The 22,511-nt window shown below is 43.1% G+C and overlaps 1 protein-coding gene across 9 annotated transcripts in view; it reads left to right on the forward strand.

The window, feature by feature from the left end:
- The first annotated feature begins 4,932 nt into the window (after window positions 1-4,932).
- Window positions 4,933-22,511, forward strand: part of FGFR2 (fibroblast growth factor receptor 2) — a 123,426-nt gene continuing 105,847 nt past the window's right edge. For 6 of the 9 annotated variants that reach the window (XM_029080811.2, XM_029080813.2, XM_029080814.2 and 3 more), the window contains exons 1-2: window positions 4,935-5,416; window positions 9,792-10,070. In XM_029080811.2, the coding sequence (XP_028936644.1) occupies window positions 9,905-10,070 (166 nt within the window). In that variant the 5' untranslated portion in view covers window positions 4,935-5,416; window positions 9,792-9,904. Of the gene's footprint in view, window positions 5,417-9,791; window positions 10,071-22,511 lie in introns of all 9 variants that reach the window. The other 3 variants (XM_029080810.2, XM_029080812.2, XM_029080815.2) reach the window with 2 other exon arrangements.

A 22,511-nucleotide genomic window follows, 5' to 3' on the forward strand; every position in this document is an offset into this window, starting at 1 on the left:
AAATCCTATCTAATCGACTGAAACTGTATTTCTTGAAAGCTTATGCTTCTTGTACAGACACGTCCAGAATGTTAACTATGCATGACCACGTTCTTACCCTTGGGCTGAGAAAGAATCATGTCAACAGGGGAGAATTTGGCTTGGAGTTATGCAGTGTTAGCACTATATTTAGGATTATTGATTAATGCAATAATCGTACTCATTTGCGTGCCATAACTTTATTGATATTTGATCATTGTTTGCTTGGCTATTGTATCCCATGATGAGTTTTACATTTAAGAGTAACAGTAGTTTAGAATGCAATAATAGAGCATTTATAACACTTAGAATTTTCAAATATAGTTGTGAAGATTTAAAAAATAAATTAAAGGTAAAATAAAAAGGTAAGCGAATACATTCTTTAAAATGATGCTATTTAGCACTGTACTTCAGAAACTAAATCAGCCTTTCTCAAATAGGAGAAAATAAGATCTATAAGAGATGTGGTAAAAACCTGGCAGAAAGTCAAAACAAGAAAAGCCAAGGACGGTTCAGTTTTCCATGCCACTCCTTTCTGTCTCTAGCGCCATACAGGACAGCGTGATTCACCTTATGCTGTGTTGAAGTCGCAGGATCCTCGTTTTGCTTCCCACCTATTGATGTATCATTGCTAGAATGAAAATAAAGAAGTGCGTCTCAAGAGCCTTCGGAGGAAAAAAAAACAAAAAACGGTGACTACTCAGGACATTTTGCAAAGGGGTTAAAAAATAGGGCCCAGCAGGGGGTAGAAGGATCTGAATGTGGGCCTTGTTTGTCTTTTCTTTTAGTTGAAACCTGGTGCTGTTCCTCTTTCAGTTCCAACTGTCACCTTTAGTTCTTGATGGCTTTACTGCCCTTGCTCCTGAACCTCAACAGATTGGAACTTATTTACCTATTCACACTCTTCTGTGGAACCTCATTAATAGGCTTATTAGCAACACCATTCACATGAGGCAGGACTGACAAAAAAAAAAAAAAAGAGCCCCAGTCCCTTTGAGGGGATGTCGAGTGGGGGGAGAAACTGTAAAGAGGTTATTCTCTCATTCAGAAGACTAAGAAGACTAGCTGGTGTGAAAGATTCCACGGACCACTGAGGTCACTCGAAGCCTAAATATGATGACAGAATTGCTTTTTCTTTTTAAATTCCAGACGTGTTTTTGCTCTTCTCAAATTGGAACGTTGCTGTTAAAGGCTGAGCCTAACTAAAAAAGTGAATAAAGTCCTATTGATAGAGTCTTTCATTCCTATAGACAATAAATTCTGGGAATTGCCTCAGGACCTAAAAGTAAGGTGTCCTTGTTTGTCATTTTGGTGGAATGCTTCTCCTTCATTCAGAGAATGTAGAGATACTGACCAATGAGGTAGGTATTTTTGTGTTGGGCATTAATTTATGTGAGAATGTGCTAGTAGAATTTTTAATGGCTGATGGTGCTGCTTGCAGATGGAGAGAGTATATAGTCCTGTAACAATTTAGTTTCCTAACATTTCAGTTTCCCATTCGGAAAATTCACAAATGAATGAGGGGGTTGGAGGGTGGGGGAAAGATGAATGTTTGAACCTGCTCTACCATGCATTAGTGCTAATGATAGGTATTGGTTACAAACACATCCAAATGATAGAAGCATGAAAAATGAAACATTTTTTGATATAGCCCCCCCCCCCCCAAAATGAGGCAAAATAACACTGCTAGGTGGCATTAGCAGAGGTAACAACTTAATAAAGGGACCCAGACTAGGAATGGAATTGAAAAAAACAAACACAGCCTAGAACACAGGGGCGGTGACATGTTGCTAATTTGTTGTGTTTAAAGCTTCAGATGTTAGATTTTGACTTCAAATCTGTTCTTTAGAAAATGCATTGGCCTAAGTGTCACATCATGGTTTTAATAGTCCAGTGGAGGGAAAGCCTGAAAACAGAAAGTTATTTCTCTAGTTGTATGTTTGAAACTGGGTGGAAAGCATATCTGTTCTGATGCATGGGGACACACTCCTGAACGGTGGGACAAATTAATTGTAGAAAGCTCAAAATGGACTGTAAAATAGCATTCCTTTATCTTGGTCTTCCAAATATATTTGGTCCTCCCAAACTCTATGTTTAATGGATTAATTTAGTACTTCATGATCTCTGGTCAAGGAAAATTACCAAGGAGTTCAGAAATACTAAATACCAAAGTTCAGAAATACTAAACCTTCAAGAATACAGAATAAATGTCGCCTACCAGAAAGAGCACCAGCCTGGGAACCAGAGGATCTCGGTTCTAATTCTGGCTCCACTACTTGCCTGCTGTATGGTCTTAAGAAAAATAATAACTGTGGTATTTGTTAAGCGCTTAATGTGTGCCAGGCACTGTACTAAGCCCTGGGGTGGATATGAGGAAATCAGGTTGGACACAGTCCCTGTCCCGCTTAGGGCTCACAGTCTTGATTCCCATTTTACAGATGAAGTAAGTGAGGAACAGAGAAGTGAAATGACTTGTCAAAGGCCATGTAGTAAACAAGTGGTGGTGCCTGGATTAGGCCCTACTTTATCCCAAGCCCGTGCTTTATCCACGCCTAACTTATCTGTTCCTCAGTTACCTTGTCTGTAAAATGGGGATTAAGACTGTGAGCACCACGTGGGACATGGACTGTGTCCAACCTGATTAGCTTGTATCTACCCTAGAGTTTAGTAGAGTGCGGCACATAGTAAGCCCTTAAAACATACCACTGAAAACAAAGACAGAAAAAGAATACCATTATCACAGGTTTTATGGGCCTCTGTAATGAAAGTCAAATTCAGGAAAGTAAGAGCTAAACAGATAACAGCTAAACAGAAGGGAAGCCTGTTTAGTGGAATTTATTTTGTTTTATGGTGTTTGTTAAGTGTTTACTATGTGCCAGGCACTGTCCTGGGGTAGATACAAGTTATCAGATTGGCCACAGTAGGTCCAAGGGGCTCACCTTCTTAATTCCTATTTCACAGATGAGGTAACTGAGGTACAGAGAAGTGAAGTGGCTCACCCAAGGTCACACAGCAAAAAGTGGCAGAGCCAAAATAGAAGTCAGGTCCTTCTGACTCCCAGGACAGTGCTCCATCCGGTTAGCCATGCTGCTTCTCAGCAATTAAAGTGCATTAAACTCAAAGGGTATAGAAATGATAGATTGCAAGTAATAAAGATGGGATAAGGTAAGTTTGTAGTTTTCTTAACGTAAATTGACATTATTTTTCAAATAGGTTTTTACGGGGTTTTTTGCCATTGTACCTCCTTTTACTGATTTATCACTTTACCCTCACGTACCCCAACATATTAATAGCCATTTTTCAAAGGTCTGAAAACATCTCTCTTTCCCAACTAGTCATGTGCTTGTCTTGCAGCACATTTGGGGCTGGTCTTTTTAATTCTACCTAGTACACTCAGGGCACTTGCCAGGAAGAAGAGTTAACAGAAAAAACCCAACTCTTGGCTACTATTCCCTGCTTAGTGGAAAGAGCATGGGCCTGGGAATTAGAGGATGTGGGTTCTAATCCCAGCTCTGCCCCATGTCTGCTGTGTGACCTTGGGCAAGTCACTTAACTTCTCTGCGCCTCGGTCAGCTCACCTGTTAAATGGGGATTAAGACTATGAGCCCCATATGGGACAGGGACAGTGTCTGATGCGATTACCTCGGATCTACCCCAGCACTTTGGACAGTAAGCATAGTAAGTACTTAAATATCACAATTATTATTATCATACCATCCTAGACTGTGAGCCCATTGTTGGGTAGGGATTGCCTCTACCTGTTGCCAAATTGTACTTTCCAAGTGCTTAGTACAGTGCTCTGCACACAGTAAGCACTCAATAAATACGATCGAATGAATGAATTTATGAAAAGGAGGGTGGGTAGATACAAGGAGCCATGCAGACTGGAGTCCCCACCCTACCAGGGCTGTCCACTGTCCCTTCCCTCTAATTCCGCTAAACCCTCTTCTCTTCCATCTCCCCACAGGATTAATGTTCACAGGATTAAGCTTCTTCACCACTGAGCCCCAGAGGCCACCCAATGGCCCTGGCAATCTTTTGCCAACCGAGGGCCACCGCGGAAGGCGACCTGGCTATCTAGAGCGGAGAGGATTCCGAGGACTGCACCTCCAAGCACCGTTCAGCTGACATATTTTCCCCATTAACGTTTCTACTGCCGAAGATGGAATCTGTGAAGTTCTGATATGTGTCCCTTCTTCCCCACTTGGACCGTGAACCCCTTAGAGGCCCGGGATCGTATCCAAAGTCGATCTTTTGGCGACCCCCCCCCCCCCCCAGCCCAGTGCCTCGCACATAGCACTGATGATAATGATGATGAGAATAATAGGGATCTGGTGAGCCCTGGCATCATGCCACATATACCCGAAGTGATCCATCCGTTACCTCTGGCTGCTATTCCCAGAGGCCGGTGGCAGGGATGTTCAGGGGTCTTGAGGGGGACAGTAGCTGCTCACCAGGGATGGTGAGGCTGTTTTTGCTGAGAGTCTCTACGGTCCAGATTCATTCATTTCATTCATTCAGTAGTATTTATTGAGCGTTTCCTATGTACAGAGCACTGGACTAAGCGCTTGGAATGTACAATTCGGCAACAAATAGAGACAATCCCTGCCCAGATCGATCGGGGGGCTTCTCCTCCCTTCTGCTTATGTGTCTGTGCCACTTGGAGGCGTCTTCAAGCGGTTTGGGTAGAGCAGGGCTGCCAAGCCAGGCCGTGGAGCAGTGAGCATCATCGCGGGGCAGAGCCCGAAGAGGCAAACCCGGCGGGCTGATTGGCGGAGGGGAGGAGTGTTGGCCAGGAAAGGGATCCAGTTTCACCAAGGGGGGAGTGCCCCAATGTGAGAGAGAGAGAGAGAGACAGGGAGAGAGGGAGATAGAGAGACAGAGAGAGAGGTGGAAGGGGGGGGAAGAGAGAGAAAGAGAGAGAAAGAGAGAGAGGTGTGTGTGTGTGTGTGTGTGTGTGTGTGCGTGCGTGCGTGCGTGTGCAGGGAAGAAAAAGCGATCGGCGACCCGACAAAGCTTTAGAGGCTTCAGCAGGGTCCTCGCATGAAGTGGCCCCGGCCTTAGCATTGGCATTTTCCAAGCGATGTTCGGGGCCGGACGGTGCTCTGGGCTTTTCCGAGACGGGATCTGCGGCCGGAGTCCCAGCTGCCCGGGAGCAGGGGAAACTGAGGCGCGTTGATGCGCCTGGAGGCTGAGCCCGCCGCTTGAACCCGCCGCCCGCCGAGGGGGTCATGCCCGCCCTGGGGGGCGCAGCCGGGCTCTGAGGGGCCCGCGGAGGGACCGAGCGGACCAGGAGCGGGAGCAGGAGCGGGAGCGGGAGCAGCAGGGAGGAGAGGGAGCACTTCTTGGCTGCAGGGAGCCGGCTCGGCCCGGCCGGCCGTCCGGCCGTCCGTCCCAGGTAGGTGGGGGCGGGGACGGCGAGCACCGGAGCCCGGCCAGGAGCCGCGGGAGGGGTGGGCGCGGAGCCCCTCCCAAAGCCAAATTTAGGGCAGGGAGGGATGCCCCTGGCTTTGCCCTGCCCCGCACCGGGACCTGCGGGGACCATTCATTCGTTCAGTAGCATTTATTAAGCGCTTACTCTGTGCAGAGCACTGTACTAAGCGCTTGGAATGGACAATTCGGCAACAGAGACAATCCCTGCCCACTGACGGGCTCACAGTCTAATCGACCTCTGACCCCGGGGGGCCCCGGACCCCCCACCCCGGGATCCCCCCCCCCCTCCTGCCGCTCCCCACCGCCCTTTCCTCGGGGGCATGTTTGATTCGGGCCCCCCTTCCTCGTCCCCCTTCCCCTCTGCTCCTGCCTCCACCACCTCCTCACAACTCCCCGCCTGCCGGTGGTAGTAGCGGCTGGTTGGCTCTGGAGGAGGTGGTGGTGGTGCCGCGGCAGCCGTAAGAATAATAAACGCATTTGAGCGCCTACTCTGTGCCAAACACTACTCTAAGCGCTGGGGGTGGATGGGAGTCAAGCAGGTTCCCCCAGGTGGGGCTCACAGGCTTCATTTTCCGGACGAGGGGACCGAGGCCCAGAGAAGCGAAGGGGTTCGGCCGGGGTCACCCAGCAGACAGGGGGAGGAGGTGGGATTAGAACCCAGTACCTCGGCCTCGCAAGCCCGGGGTCTTGCCGCCGAGCCACCCCGCTTCTCGGGGCAGGAGATCACCATCTCCTCCTTTTCCCCATTTCGGTGCAGCGCGGGACGGATTTGGAAATGGTGAACGTGCCGCAACCTGTGCCGGGGACGCGGGGGTGTGCTCAGGGTAGAAACACACATGGGATCTTTTAGCAGACTTACACCGAGCTGGGGAAACGCAGAGCCGGGTTGCATGGAACTTGGTAAGAGAGAGTCAGGCCAACCCCAAAGGCCCCCAGCTGGACTTAGGCTACGGTTGAGGAGAAGTTTCTTTTCTTCCTTCTTCTCTTGTAGAAGCGCAGAACTTTCCCCTTCCAAAATCAATAAAGTAGATAGGTAAGCGTAAAGTTCTCCTTTCATATAGGGATCTATTATGTGTTCGGTGTGAAACCCAATCAACATTTAAAACCTCATTGTCTCCTTTGTAGCAAATCCCTGTAAATCTTCTACTAGCCTTTACTCATTTTCATCTGAAAAGCCTGTTTAGTTTGAATAGAAGCAATCAGGAGCGCTCTACCTCTCCCTGGAATGTCAATTAAAATGCAGATTTTTTCTGATCTCTTTAGTGGCAAAAGATTGGAGAAAAACAGGATATTCCAGGCCAGCCAATGAAAGAAATCCAACAATGAAACTGGGTGGAGGGAAAAGAAGTGAATTGCCCGCAAGTTCTCATTAGTTTTCAGGAATTAGCCTGTAAAGGCCGTTGTCCTCGGTCCGCCTCTTTTTGTTTTGAGATCTCAATGTGTGGAGGAATTTTATTCCTTCCATTAGATGCAATACCTTGTCAGCCCTCAGTCCCTGCTAATCCCCTTTAGGGCCGGCCGAAAAGTTTCCACCTCGATAATGTTCAGGAGGCTTTTCCCCCCCTTTCTGTTGAGGCTTTTCAAAGGTGGCATGACTAGATAGAACCCATTGCCCAAGCTTCTGTTGATTTGCTTGACATAATATCTACAAAGGAGAAATCTCTCTGGGGAGCGATAAACATAATTAAACCAACAGTGGCGCAGATAAAAGGAACACTTAGAGCTAAACTTAATTAACAGCAGTGCTGTTTATGCGTGCGTCTGTATCTGTGTATGTATTTCAAGTCGAACTATAGAGGAATTCGGTTTTGATCCCAACCAAAGATGCTTTCCCATACTTGTCAGTGTAGCCAAGTCATTTGGGCAGGTATGTGCCGAGGTGAAAATCGACTTGATGAGCGGGCTGCAGAGGAGAGCTATCAATCACTGGGGCCTGACAACTCCTCTCCAAGTTAGGCGGAGAAGAGAGACAGAGTTCCCTTTCAAGAGGAAAAATAAACAGTCCGTGTGGCTTTCACTGAGTCTGAGACTCCAGGAGGGATTATGGCATTGTAGTCAGGAAGCCAGGATTGTGGAGGCCAGGAGCATGCTGAGGTGTGTTCCAAACATTGAGGTGGAGGCCCATAATTATACAGCGTAGGAGGTCTTTCCGTGCATGTGTCCGCTGGTAACCGTGGCAGCTGAAACTTGAAGTGATCTGGCTTCATTGCATGTTTACCCAGGCCTGGTTGGACTCTCCGATGGGAAACCTCGATTGGCTACATTTTGCAGCTGGAGACGTTGAAATTCAGATAGGTTCCTTGAAGAGGGGGCTCTTAACGAACCTGAGTTGTGGTTTTCCCTGTGCTCCTGTGCTGAAGTTGAGTTGTGTACATCACTTAAAGTCAGACCTTCTTTGGAAGACAGAAGTGAGACTACAAAAGCTGTATTTAATGATCAGCTGGGTGAGACCCCTGTCAGAATCACCCCGACCCTGGAAGAGAACTCGTTTCCTTAGACTCCCGAAAGTTTCTCTGTGCTTAGGGTGTTGAGGGCGTTAGGTGGCGATGCATTTTCGATATACTACATGTTTTCATATGAGTGAAAAATTTTTTCCCCATTCTTAGAGTTAGATTAGAAAAAGCCAGAAACGTATAAGCCTTGGAAAGAATGGAAGCAAACCAAGTAGAAGGGTTATCTAAGTTTCCTATTTGTCTGACTTTTTTTCTTCTTAGGATATGCTTACATTGCAAAACTTACTTCCCCAGCCTTAATTTTAAAATCGTTCATAATGATGATCTGATGTTTTTCTGCAAAGCTCAATAGGAATGCTTTCTGATACAGTTATATGACCGCTTATGCGATGTTGAAATCTCATTTCATAACCGAACATACCGAGTTGGGTGAAATTAGGGGAAAAGCTCTTGTTTTGAAACCATTTGTTAACAGCAAAGGGTCTTTCTTTGTATTTTACATGAGTTTTATGTTCAGTGGCATCCTTCTTTTTTTTTTTTTCAAAGGAGGTTCTTGAGAGTGGAAAGTTTTCATTTTTCAATTCAGGTTGTGGTTTCAGTATTTGAGAAGATTGACAGACTCAAAATTAGTTTTAAATACATAACTCTTTGGATGAAAATCTTTTTTCTTCTCTTCTAGAGGAGAAGAGTAAAAAGAGGTTGGAGAAATGGCAAGTTATAGTCTACTTTGCAACTACCACCTCTAAAAGCAAACTCACAATCCAACAAAGTGTCTTTGCTAATCACAGTTGGGTATTTGTGCCATAGCTCTCTAAGGAATCGAGACTGTCAGATTGATTTTCCTCAGTGGTAGGCTTTGGAGTTTTTATGTATTTTGAACATGGGAAGGTTGTTTGGGCTGATGGTTAAAAATTTCTTTTATTATTTTATTTTTTGGGGTGAAAGTCCTTTTCTTCATGATTGGGATGTTGTGATAGTTACTTTATAATAATAATGCTGGCAATTGTTAAACGCTTACTATGTGCAAAGCGCTGTTCTAAGCGCTGGGGAGGATACAAGGTGATCAGATTGTCCCACATGGGACTCATAGTCTTAATCCCCATTTTACAGATGAGGTAACTGAGGCACAGAGAAGTTAAGTGACTTGTCCAAAGGCACACAGCTGACAAGTGGCAGAGCTGGGATTTGAACCAACTGCGGTAGATTCAAGCTTTGTAAAGCTTTGTGAAGTAACCTTTCCTGGCGGTGAAGCCCTTCGGTTCCTTGCTGTCCCTCAGTCCTCTTAAGATCAGATTTGAAAATAGGTCGGTGTAATGTATCTGCACTGACTCAAGTTCTTGAAAAGTCAAAAAAATTTTCTCATAATATTCAAGGTTGCAATCTGATTTTGATATATCACTTTCTTCTGTAAGCAAAAGCAAATAAGCATTGAGTTGGTTACCTTCCCTACCAGGATGGTATCTGCAACCACTATAGTTTACATTTAAATCATTAGGAGCCGCAGAGCTGAAGAAAAGAGACATTTAAGGTCAGTCATGCCAACTGGAGCTGCTTAGGTTTGTAGCCCTCCCCTGAAAGTGAGTCCAGTTTTGAACCCTTTACTTCCACTGCAGAAATGAAGTCAGGATGGTGGAAACAAAGCCAATTTTCAAGCAGTCATTAGAATGAACTTTGCATCACTGAGAGTTTTTTTTATAGATCTGTAGTTGTTGCCTGCTGGTAGTGGTAATAGGCACTCTTCTGGGGTGTTTTTCGGTCACAGGAATAACCCTCCACAGGGTCTAAGAATTACTTTGGTGAAAGCAGGGTTAATGTCTTGGCTTTTGGCGGAGCCTTGCAACTGGCATTCAGGAGGATTCACTGCCATTCAACTGCTTCTCTTTTCAGCGGCAGCGACTGCAGCCACAGCAGCACCAAGCAGCATTACTGTGGAGTGTGAACATCCCGGCTGAAGGCTGAAAGACAGTGTTTTTGGTCCATGCTTCTTTAGAGGTGTTCAGATGGGATTAAAGTCCACGTGCAGATATGGAAAAGGACCCGGGATCGGCACCGTAAAGATGGTCATCTGTGGTCGCCTTCTGTGTCTTGTTGTGGTTACCATGGCAACGTGTTCTTTGGCACGACCATCCTTCAATTTGGTTGAAGACACCACCCTGGAGCCCGAAGGTAAGGCGGTGCTTCCGGAAGCCCCAGTTCTGTTTTAATCTCGCGCTGTTGGTCTTAAAAGGTGAAGGTGACCTGATCTTGTAAATCTTGTTCAGAATTGAATTTTCCGTAGTTCGCAGCCGAAAATTACGGGGTGAGTGGAAAGAAACTTGTTTGAAAAATCATCGCAACCCATACGTCTTGCCATGGTTTGTTGTATTTTCACCTCAGCGATGTGAAATTTGAAGTCAGGCAGTTTACTGTGCCAGTTTTACCTTGCCTCAGATACTTCTGAAACTCTGGTCCTCAGATGTGGTGGTAGATGTGAAGGAGTTGAACACTTCTTTGCCATCTAGTGATTCTGCTGAAACAGTTAAGCTGAGGAGAAATACCTTCATGGAATATGAAAAAGTACAGACAGAACAAAGAAAACTGTCAACTCCTTCCCCCTCACCCCCCACCCCAATTACCAAGCTCCTGATATTTTGCTATTTAGACTGTAAGCTCTATTTGGGTAGGGATTATGTCTCCCAGGTCTCTTGTATGGTACTTTCCTTAGGAGTACAGTACTCTGCACACATTAAGTGCTCAATATAGACCATTCACTGATCAATTGATTGATTTAGTTTCATTTCCTCAGAGTGATCTAATCCTTCCAAACTCAGCGTATTTGAGTATATTTGCATTCTATGTCACTAGTAGTCATAATAATATTTTTACCCCCAAATAATTTTTAAGTTAAGTATATGGTTCTCACCCACTAAATTTCATTGGATTGATTGATTTAGATTCAAAGAACTGTATCTTCTGGGCCTGGTTCATCCAAAATGATATTAGCCAGGTCTTTAGTCAGTCTAATATTGAAGTCTGTCAACAGTCAAGAATGTAAGTAGCCAAGTTATTTTGCCAGGGGTAATCTGAGAATAAAGAGGAAAAGCTGGACTCTCATCGCCACTTAATGAACCTATTGGTTGAAAGCCCACCTGGTGCCTGCTTTGACTTTTTGAGAACTTGACAAAACCCATAAGTGATTCTGGTTTCACGCTGTCGGGTATAGCAGAGCATCACAGATAGAGGGTGAAAGGAAGAGGAATGCTGGCGTAAGAAAGCCAGGCAAGGCCATAGCAGCTCAGAAAGCCCATTTTCAAAATTAGGCATGAAAACAAAGCTGGGAGTTTTTCTTGTTTTCAGACCCTCCCCCCCACAAGTGCATCAAAAATTGGTTTTCATTCATTGATATTTGTTGAAAGAATAGAAATTTGCCCTGAACTGATAAATTACTATCCTGAAGCAATTGCATGGCTATGAATGCTGAACTTTTACTCAGCAGGGGAAAGAAGACTTTATAATTAAAAGGGCTGAAGGTTGAATGGAGACTTTCATGTCACCGAGGAGAATGGTGTGGGCCTGTGCCTGAGATATGAGAAACTATCATTGTCCTGAATGAAACTGCATCTTTCTTGTTGCAGGTCATCCCTCAGATGGTATCAGTTCAATGGAAAATAACAATGAGTGTTTTAAAATGCTTAAATTGGGACAATTAGCCAAAAGGTTGCTGATTTCTAAAAGGCAAGACTGTTTCTTGACAAATTCAAACAGGAATTCTGTAATTGCTGGTTTTATATTAAATGTGGCCAAAAAAGGTGCATATGAAGTGCCCGCATTTTAATAATAATCCTTCTTTCTCTTTCTCTCTCTCTCCCTTTCTCCCTTTCTCTCTCTCTCAATCTTTTTTTCTTTCTTTTTGTCTTTCTCCCTTTCTTTCCCTTTCTCTTCTCTCTCTCTTTCTTTTGTTCTTTCTTTCATTCTTTCTTTCCTTAGTAGGTGCCAGGCATGGTACTAAGTGCTGGGGTAATAAAAGCTAATCAGGTTGAACACAGACCATGTCCCCCAAGGGGCTCACAGTCTTAATTCCCATTTTACAGATGAGGTAACCGAGACAGAGACATTAAGTGACTTGCTCAAAGTCACCCAGCAGACAAGAGGCGGAGCCAAGATTAGAACCCAGCTCCTTCTGACTCCCAGGCGTGTGCTCTATTCACTAGGCCATGCTGCTTTAGGCGGGGTGTGGGTGGATCCCTTAAGAATTTTAATTTTTCTCAAAACAGTGTTGCATTTACAACCGGATTTAAATCCTGGCTTAAAATGTCCTTTGAGTTCATTAAGTTTCTTAATCACATTTTATATTTTCAAAGGCATTAATACAGTTTACATATAATTCGAGCATTGCAAGTTGATAAAAAAGACCATTAGGTAAATATGTATTTGTGTGGCGTGAGCCATGATGTTAAGAAGTATTTATACTTCTTGTAGGCAGTGTTTAGTTAAGCTAGATACCGAGTCAGTGAGCTTTATCTGTTCCAAATCAGCTATGTTTACATTCTATACTGTCAACATGGTTGCCATTTTCAATACTATATACACTCGAGAGGACCGAGAGATGTATAAAACCATTTTGTAAATTTTGTTAATTCTGAGAGAAGCTAATTACATGCATGAAAATAGCTAAATGACTTAATGCTGTGATTAGGTTTAACAATTAAGATAGACGGACCAGCGGTATTCTCTATATCCCCATTTTACTGACTTTACCATATGTAGGTACGTACACGTACGTATGCATGGGGATGTAGTGTCATATAACCACAGATAAAATGTTATGACCAACAGAAACAAGACAAGCAGTGTGCCTGGTGATAATCAATCAATTAATGGTATTTATTGAGCACTGACTATGTGCAGCACACTGTACAAAGCTCTTGGGAGAGTCTAATACAAGAGAATTAGCAGACACGTTCCCTGCCCATAACAAGCTTACAGGCTATAGGGGAAGATGAACATTGATATGAATAAATACAACAGTAATTTCTAAAATAGAATTTAAAGATATGGACATAAATGCTGGGGGGTTGGTGGTGGGGTGAATATCAAATATCCAAAGGTCACAGATCCAAGTTCATAGACAACGCAGAAAGGAGAGCAAGCCAGGGGAATGAGGGTTTAATCCAGGAAGGCCTCCTGAGGAGATGTGACCTTAATAATGCTTTGAAGGTGGAGAGAGTCGTGGTCTGGCATATACAGAGGGGAGGGAGTTCCAGGCTAGGGAGAGGATGTGGGAAAGGGGTTGGCAGGAGAGAGAGATGAGATCGGTGCACGGTGAGTAAACTGGTGCTAGAGGATGGAGAGTGTAAGAGCATGGATCATAGGAGTCAGAGGGCCTGGGTTCTAATCCTGGATCTGCTCTTTGGTTGCTGTGTCGCCTTGGGCAAGTCACTTCACTTCCTCTGTGCCTCAGTTTCCTCAACCATAAAATGGGGATTCAATACCTATTCTCCTTGTCCTCTAGGGGTAAGGACAATGTCTGACCTGATTAACTTGTTTCTACTACAGTGCTTGGCACAAAGTAAGTGCTTAGCAAATGCCATAATTATTAAAACAAGTTAAACTATGCTTTCCTTACATATCTTCAGGGAGCTCCGATAGGTCAATAATTTGGATGGCTTATATTAGAAATGCCTTGCATGATCAGATGAGAGAGTTGGTCCCTGAAGTTGGCACTTGGGCCCTATGAGAAAAACCTCACCCTAAAAGGTGCCTCCCTTCATTACTTTCTCCACGTTGACCAAGTACCCTTTTGTCTTAAACACCAGTTATCTTGCAAACTGTGAGTTCTATACTTTAGCCATTACTTTCGATTTGGCCATATGTTTTGAAGGGCAAGATTAAGTGTCTTACTCCAGACTCACATCCGAAATCATAAGCCCCATGAGGATTTTGGTCCTGTCTGCAAATCTTTCAATAGTACATTCAGTATTTAAAAAAAAAAAAGAAAAGACATTCCAATTACTAGTGCAAAGTTACTTCTCAAATAGGTGCCACCTTCAATGTCAAATACTGTTCTCTGTTTGTTAATATTGAAGTTATTTAAAGTAACTTGATAGCTTAGTAACAACGACTTATTCTTGGTCAATTAAGCCAAATACAGGCTTATGCAGTTAAATACACAATGAAGTACACATTCTTTATTAGTCGGCAGAGTATTTCACAATTCACAGACAAAGAGCTGTGTTTAACACTACACCTAGAAAACAAACCAGTATAGGCAAGGAAATAAAATTTCAGTGGTATTTCTATGACTCCTATTGATACTAGCTGACACCCATATTTAATTTACTCTTAGACCCTATTGAGACAAAATTAAACATCTATGCGTGTCAACACAGAAATAGCGTATCAGAAACTCTGAGTTGTGAATTTAATATTTCAGGAAATGGCTGCAGTAGCATTCATTTTTAAAACTATATGGTTCACACCTATAGAAAATGGGTTTTCCTACTTGAAAATAGATCTCTCACAGCACTAGTGTGTTTCAGAGATGGCTGTTTTGAGCAGTTTCTTTGGATACATCTTCTAAGATTTTCAGATTCATCGTAATAGCTCTTATGTTGTGAAAATAATATGATGTCTCCCTTAAGGATGACTGACATTCTTATCTGCATTTTCTTTCACATTCCTTGAATCCAAAGATGTAGAGATAGATGTTGTTTTTAAATGTTCTCTTTCTGACATGCGTGAGTTTACCAAAAATACAGCAGCATTTAATGACACTGACGTCCCTTATCTAACCAGTGGCCTTACTATAGTAACTCTGACTCCAAAGTACCCCTTCACCTTACACCTAAATACTATTGCTATGAAGATTAGGTTTAAGTACTGAGTGAGAAGTTTAGTTTTGGATTCAATTTGGGGGAAACCATAATGGAGGCTCACTATGGCATTGTGCATGTGGAAACTGTAATCATTCAAGTCTGAATTGTGAAAAACATTTAGTTGTCGCTGTTTTTGCCACCAATCCTCCCATCGATTGATTATGAGCCCGACTTTTATAATGTGTTGAGCTTGGAGTCTTTGTGAACTTTTGGAATGCCTTGGAAGATTTTGGCTACTGCTGGCTCACTAGGGAGCTGATCCACGTTTCTACTTGAAGTGGCGAGGCCCTGCTGTTGGGTTTTCAGGCGTATTAAGAACGTAAAGACCAAACATTCAGTTAAAGTGGATTTCAGTAGCTTACTTAAGACTGGAACACAGTTATACCCTGCAAATGTTTTCATACTCCCCTTTGTCCCATCTACAGAGTGGAGCTCTCCCGAGTGAAGTAGAATTCCTGCTCTGAGCGTCTAATGGTCAGAGTTATAAATGGCTAGTTTTTTTGTGATTTCCAATTATTAGGAAACTGTATTGTAAACTGGCTTAATTCTTTGCACCCAGCCCGAAGAATCGCCCTGCCCCTTCCCAAATGGCCAACAAAAATAGTGCCTTTATCGAGACATTGAGGTTGCCTGTCATTTCTCTCAGGTGGTTTCTATGCTTTTTCAAGCAGAGAGGTGAGTGGTCTTGTAGTCCACTGGAGAAAGAACTCAGCTGGAAGTAAGGTGATTTAGGTCCTAATATTGTCCACGTCACTAGTTAAGTGTAGACATTGGGCAGGCCTCAACCTTTAGGTCTCAGTTTCTGTACAGTAGGCAAAGGAGTCTATGCTCCTTTTACCTCAAAAAAGGTGTTATAGAGATGAATGAAATAAGAGATGTGAAAGTGTTTAGGGTGAAAGGAAGCCCATAAATGAAAGGAATCATAATCACCGTTATCAGTATCTTAAGAAGTTGAATTTTTGAGCATTTGACCATAGCAGCGATTTAAGACCTAGGAGCAAACTGTGTATGCTTAAAATTTCAGTTTTGCTTCTAAATGTGTATATCAAGGGAGGTTTTTTTTAAAGACTTTGGCATCAGCTCTCATCATGGTTTCCAGTTTGGAATGCCCCAAAACCTCTGCAGCATATTACAGACTAATTTATTACATACTGTGAATTTTTAAAATTGCCTTTTCTTTCTTTTTGTCTGTTTTTCATTGGGCCAAACTGTTTCTGAAACTTTTTTCCCCCTGTGCACAACTAAAAAAATAGACGTTCCCAAGAGAACACATTCAGTATTTCAACAAGTGGTGACACTTTTTATAGAGAAGTTCAAAATAGCTTAGAAATAAATTTTGGGTAGGCTTAGGTATATTTAGGTCATTTGTGGTGTAGTTAATTGGTAGAATTACTGGCATCAATTTAATTTTCCATCAATAATCTCAACTGTAATTTGCCACTCTAAATATTACCTGAACTCCCATGAATATTTCTAGACCTTAGTTTTAATGTAATTTGCAGTTGGATTAATATTTGCACATGCCCATCTATGCTACATTTTTTCCTACAATCATGTTTTTAAACTTTAGATATTTAAAGAAAAAGTCAACTGCCTCTTTCCTCAGGGTTTAAGAAGTAAAGTCCTTCAAATTGTCAAGTTAAGGATGTAATAATAATAATGTTGGTATTTGTTAAGCGCTTACTATGTGCAGAGCACTGTTCTAAGCGCTGGGGGAGACACAGGGGAATCAGGTTGTCCCACGTGGGGCTCACAGTCTTAATCCCCATTTTACAGATGAGGGAACTGAGGCACAGAGAAGTTAAGTGACTCGCCCACAGTCACACAGCTGACAAGTGGCAGAGCTGGGATTCGAACTCATGAGCCCTGACTCCAAAGCCCGTGCTCTTTCCACTGCGCCACGCTGCTTCTCTAGAGTTTTGTAAGTTGTAAGATGTAGAGTTTTGTAAGCATTCTACTTCACATCGGAAGCTGAAAATGGGTCTTGGAGGAGTGTTCTTCTCTTCAGAAGGAGTTCTTCCCATCCTCTCGGCCTACCAGATTCCTAGCTGACAAACATGAGTTGCACAATTGACTATATGCTGGATATAAAAAATGCTTCAAATTTTTCTATTCCCTGAAATCTGATTTTTGAAAGCTATGCTTTCCCTGGACCCTGTCAGCTAGGACATTTAATGGTTTATAGACTTTTTAAAAATATACAGTGTTTGAGATATAATATTTTATGGCTCCATGTCAGAAAGGAGGGACTGCAGAGAATTTACCATAGAAGATAACAATCTTAACCCAAGGTTTTTCTACATTGCACAACGTTAGTACAAAATTTATAATTTACCATCATTTTAATTTATAACACTAGAGTAATTGTGAAAGTTGATCCTTAATCTTCTACTGAATCTTAGTCTACCTTTTCTGCCATCTTGTGCATTTATGCAAAGCTCAGGGTCAGCCATTTAGATATTTATTCATTCTGCCATTAAATGTTCAAATGTTTGCAATGTTTATTTTTATTTGAAAAGCCAGTCCCAGAAGCCATGCAGTAACAAACTGGACCACTTTCCTTGGGAAGAAAAACGTATTTTGTCAGGAAATGAGTTGTCAGTTGCAGGCTTTCAGAGGACTATCATTACGAAATAAGAAAATTTCTGGGGCAAATTTCACGCAACTAGTGAAAAAGTGCAGGATGCTTTAGTTGATTTGGACCTAGGATGGTTTTTTGAACCTGTGGAGGAAATTGTGATGCTTGAGTATTTGCTCGCAGTGACTTATAGAAGTCAAGTGGCATCACGTACAGATGTTTTCTGTACGTCCTCCCGCTGTCCTGGAACGCCCTCCCTCCTCACCTCCGCCAAACTAATTCTCTTCCCCTCTTCAAAACCCTACTTAAAACTCACCTCCTCCAAGAGCCCTTCCCAGACTGAGCTCCCCTTCTCCCTCTACTCCCTCTACCACCCCCCCCTTCACCTCTCCGCAGCTTAACCCTCTTTTCCCCCCATTTCCCTCTGCTCCTCCCCCTCTCCCTTGCCATCTCCTCAGCACTGTACTCGTCTGCTCAACTGTATATATTTTCATTACCCTATTTATTTTGTTAATTTTGTTAATGAAATGTACATCGCCTTGATTCTATTTAGTTGCCATTGTTTTTACGAGATGTTCTTCCCCTTGACTCTATTTATTGCCATTGTTCTTATCTGTCTGTCTCCCCCGATTAGACTGTAAGCCCATCAAACGGCAGGGACTGTCTCTATCTGTTGCTGACTTGTTCATTCCAAGCGCTTAGTACAGTGCTCTGCACATAGTAAGTGCTCAATAAATACTATTGAATGAATAAATGTTTTCCCCATCAACAGAAGACGAGCTGGAGCCTGGAGCCAGCAACAGACATATAGATTGTTGTGTGGCATCTTGGAGAAGAGCTGAGTTGCAACCCAGTGTGTGTTTGGAGGAGCCAGAAAAAGTTTGTGTTTATGATGGAGGGTTCCTGTCTCCTCTGTCTGTAGAGTGTAGGCATTTTCTGGACATTAGGTGTAAGAGTCATTGCAGGGCAAGTTTTTTAAGGTTCTTTACCTTGTCACTGTTCATATTCTAGTCCATCCCTATGTCTGGACACGTCAATCTTCAAAACAGAAGTAAAATTACCCAGTCTTCACTTCTCTGACCTTGATGCTTTTGCTTTTACCCTTTTTAAGGAAAAATCACATGAAGGAAATTTGCTCCGAACCTCTTCTTTTTTTTTTATAGCACTTGTTAAGCGCTTACTCTCTTTCAAACACTGTGCTGGGTTAGATACAAGTTAATCAGGTTGAACACGGTCCTGGGCCCACATGGAGCTCACAGACTAAGTTGGAGAAAGGAGGATTTAATCCACATGTGACAGATAAGGTAACTCAGGCACAGAGAAGTTAAGTGATTTGCCCAAGGTCACCCAGCAAGCTATTGGTAGAGCAGGGATTAGAAGCTCATTAGGGACAGGGAATATTTCTTCCAACTCTGCTGTACTGTACTCTCCCAAATGCCCCAGACACAATAAGTGTTCAATAAATACGATTCATTGATTGATTGAACACCTGCCTCTGACTCCCAGCTCTATACTCTTTCCACTGGCCTTGCTACTTCTCATTTTATCCTCTCTACTTGAAGTTGCTTTCTCTCCTTGAATGCCTGCCAGTTGCATTTAGGATAGAGACAGACTCATTTCTTTACAAATAATTCTGCTTTCTTTTGGATAAGAAGAGCTGGTCATAAAAATACTATTTTGCAGGGTTTTTCTTTTAACATTTTTTGTTTGATACAATTTGAAAATAATTATGTCCTTTAAGCACTTGGTATTCACCCCTCCCTCAACCCCACAGCATTTATATACATATTCACAATTTATTTACTTAAATCAATATCTCTCTCCCCTTGAAAGTTTCTTCTGAGGAAGGAACATGTCTATGAACTCTATTGCGTTGTATTGTCCCAAGATTCAGTACAGTGCTCTGCACACAGTACACACTCAATAAATATGATTGACTGATTGATGTCACTACCTCCTGCAAGTTCCAGAGTTTATCAAACACCCTATCTGCATTTTCCCACCTCCCACAACCTCTCTGGAGACTGTGGTATGTTGTCACGGGATTGGTGCTAATTCTTGCTTTTTAAAAAAAAATTAAGCAATTTAATTGTAACGTGAGCAGAGTTCATCTACCAAAATGCTTTCCAAAGCAGCTCCGATTTGTGACTCAGTTGATTGGAGCAGAAAACTCACAGTTGCTAAGTTAGCAGATGAGGTACCCAGGTAAGGCTGTATTTCTGTCCCAGTTGTCTCAGTCCCTAGCCTTTAAGCTGGACAAAATAAGCTTGAGGGATGTTTCTTCTCTAATATTTATTTGGTTTGAAAGATAGAGAGGAAGAATGAAAATGGAAAAGCAATCTAAGAATAAAGTGGCAGAGACCATCCCAACACTTCTGGCTTGGCCAGGAACCACTTTGGTCAAATTGAGAAAGGATTGTTTGCATCCCCTGGCTTTAGATCATATTATTTGGAGAACTGGGAAATTTCACAAGCAAATGCATTGTGCTGGGAGGGGATGCAGAGATAGGGGAAAGAGTAAGTAATACTGCAGATTTTGTATTACCTCAGGGACCAACTGATTTTTAGCTCCACGTCGGATCATAGAAGATTTGTGTTACTTTCACTGTGAAAACAAAAAGCCAAGGACAGGAAGCTCCTAGCAGTGGGAGTTTAGGATTTGGAGAAAGTGTGAAAGTTCTCACTCAGTAAAGAAAGACAGAAGAAGTCCTACTTGAGTAGAGACCTTCCACTTAGAGCATTGAAAGAACTTGAAACTTAAGAGACTATGATGTGAGTGGACCTGGCCCAGACACAGGATTAGGATAGGGGGCCATGCAGTCACCTTAACTCTGTGACTGCAGTCCTCTGTAGTACAGAGTAGGTCCTGTGTACGATATCATCTGCTCACTCTTGGTGGAACTTCGTCTTAGGGCAGCTGAAGTCTGTCCCTTGGGGAGTGGCTGTAAAATATTCTTGACATTCAGGGTTCAAGGAGAAAGTTACACTTGAGGGAAATAGGCAACAGAATCAATCAGCAGATGATTCGTTCCTCAGAGAGAAGGAAAATCACCCAACTGGCTAAATACCATGGTGTCTGTTCATTTAGGATTGCAACTGTTAGGCCACTTGTTGGGAAGAAAGGAGAGTGGGATCTCAAATGTTGGTCCTTTTACTTATAGCTCTCAGTTACCTGTGGCAGTGAGGAGCAGGGATATCACAGAGACCCCAAATCCAAAGAGCATCCCAAAGACATCAGTTTGGCCAAGAGTTTCAACCTCTTCCACTCTCAGACCTCTCCCCAAGAATGACGGCAGATTCATTCATTCGATCGTATTTATTGAATGCTTACTGTGTGCAGAGCACTCTACTAAACACTGGGAAAGTACAATATGGCAATAAAGAGAGACAGTCCCTGCCCACAGTGGACTCACAGTCTGGCAGGGGGAGACAGACATCAATATATCAGGCGTCAATATAAATAAATAGAATAATAGATATATATATTTGAGTTTATAATTCTTTCATTTCCCTGCCTGCTTACTGGAGGAGGTTTTACCAGTGGGCAGGGGAAAGAGAAAGAGCAAGTAGAAAACCCCAAACTGCATAATTGAATCCTGAATTACCTAATGGGAGCATAAGTATTAATACCTGGCTCGAGGACGCAGGGCCTTTTTTATATTAGTTAAGCATTTACCATGTGCCAGACATTGTTCTAAGCACTGGGGTAGATAGAAGGTAATCAAGTTGGTCACAACCCCTGTCCCTCAAAAGGTTTACAGTCTTAATCCCCATTTTACACAGGAGTAACTGAGGCACAAAGAAATGAAGTGACTTGCCCAAGGTCACACAGCAGACACGGGGCAGAGCCAGGATTAGCACCCAGGTCCTTCTGACTCTTAGACACGGGCCCTTTCCACTAGGCCATACTGCTTCTCTGTCAAATGCTTCTCAGCATCCTGTATCAGGAAGGAAGCTCCTCAGGAGCCCTATGGTCTTTACCAGGGTCCCTGCTGACAGAAGAGCAGACTCATCAAAAATCACATATTTTTAAGGGATCCTTTACAGCTCTGACTGGTGGTGGAATGGAGTGTTTTTGTTGGTCCCAAATTTCAGAGTGTAGGAATTTACAGGGAAGGAGGTGAAAGGTTGTGGTGGGTATTTTAACTTGCAATTTCCTGAATTATTTAGGGTTTAAATTGGCTGCCACAGGAATCTTGCAGAGGGAGGGTCCTTTTCTCTTGTAAAACCAAGGGAAAGTGATTGATTCTTAAGACCCAAAATGACTTTTTCCCCCTCATCACCCAGAAACAAACTAAACATGTGTGCAGGTCAGCATGGTCTTCCACATCTAATAGAGTTCATTGAAGTCCAACCACTCTATCTGCAGTCATCCGGCTTAGTCATGTGTGTCATGGTGCAGAAACAAGTCTCCAACACCCATTCAAATGCTAACCAAGCCCAAACCTGCTTAGCTTTGAACATGAGACAAAATCAAACCTATTCAAATGAGGCAGGCGACCTGTATCAGGCATGCAGGCCCTATCCCTCCACTTGCAAATTGCTGCTTTGCTCCTCCAGGAGTCACACCCAAGAACCCTTTGTTGGTCCCTAATATTGAATTTTGGGTGTATATGTGTGTGTGTATTCTGCTGAGAAAAACTTCTAAATTAAACAATATTCCCATAGAGGCTGCCATTTAATGAAAGTAAGAAACAGCAATATGTAGAGCAATGAATCCCTTCAAGTGAATACGATGTAAGGAGGCATAGGGAAGTTTGGCCTGTCTGCCCGAGATGAAGCACAGTGAGTACAGAGACAGGCCACTCCACCAGAGACACCCACAAGCCAGACCGATCGTTCAGTAGTCAAAGAGAATCACCAGCACTGAGTTCCTGGAATGCAGCCAGTCTGCAGGCATCAAGACCTAATGACGAGGCAGTGCTCAGCAAAATACAGATCTTTTGGACTAGAGTGAATAGACAAGTGGAAAGCTGACTGCTGTATGAGTGGCGAGTCCTACTGGGACTTTTGTAAACAGATGGACAAAGGCAGATCTGAATGGTCACACTAGGGCCTGGTTTGAATTGCAAGGAAGTTAAGTGAGATGTAAAAAAAAATGTAAAGACTTTTGGATTCCCTGAGAGTCATTCCCCCCAAATAGTGGGTGGTATTATTATCACAAACCAAGCCCCA

The sequence above is a fragment of the Ornithorhynchus anatinus genome, chromosome 16 (genome assembly GCF_004115215.2).
Source record: "Ornithorhynchus anatinus isolate Pmale09 chromosome 16, mOrnAna1.pri.v4, whole genome shotgun sequence".
Classification (NCBI taxonomy): Eukaryota; Metazoa; Chordata; class Mammalia; order Monotremata; family Ornithorhynchidae; genus Ornithorhynchus; species Ornithorhynchus anatinus.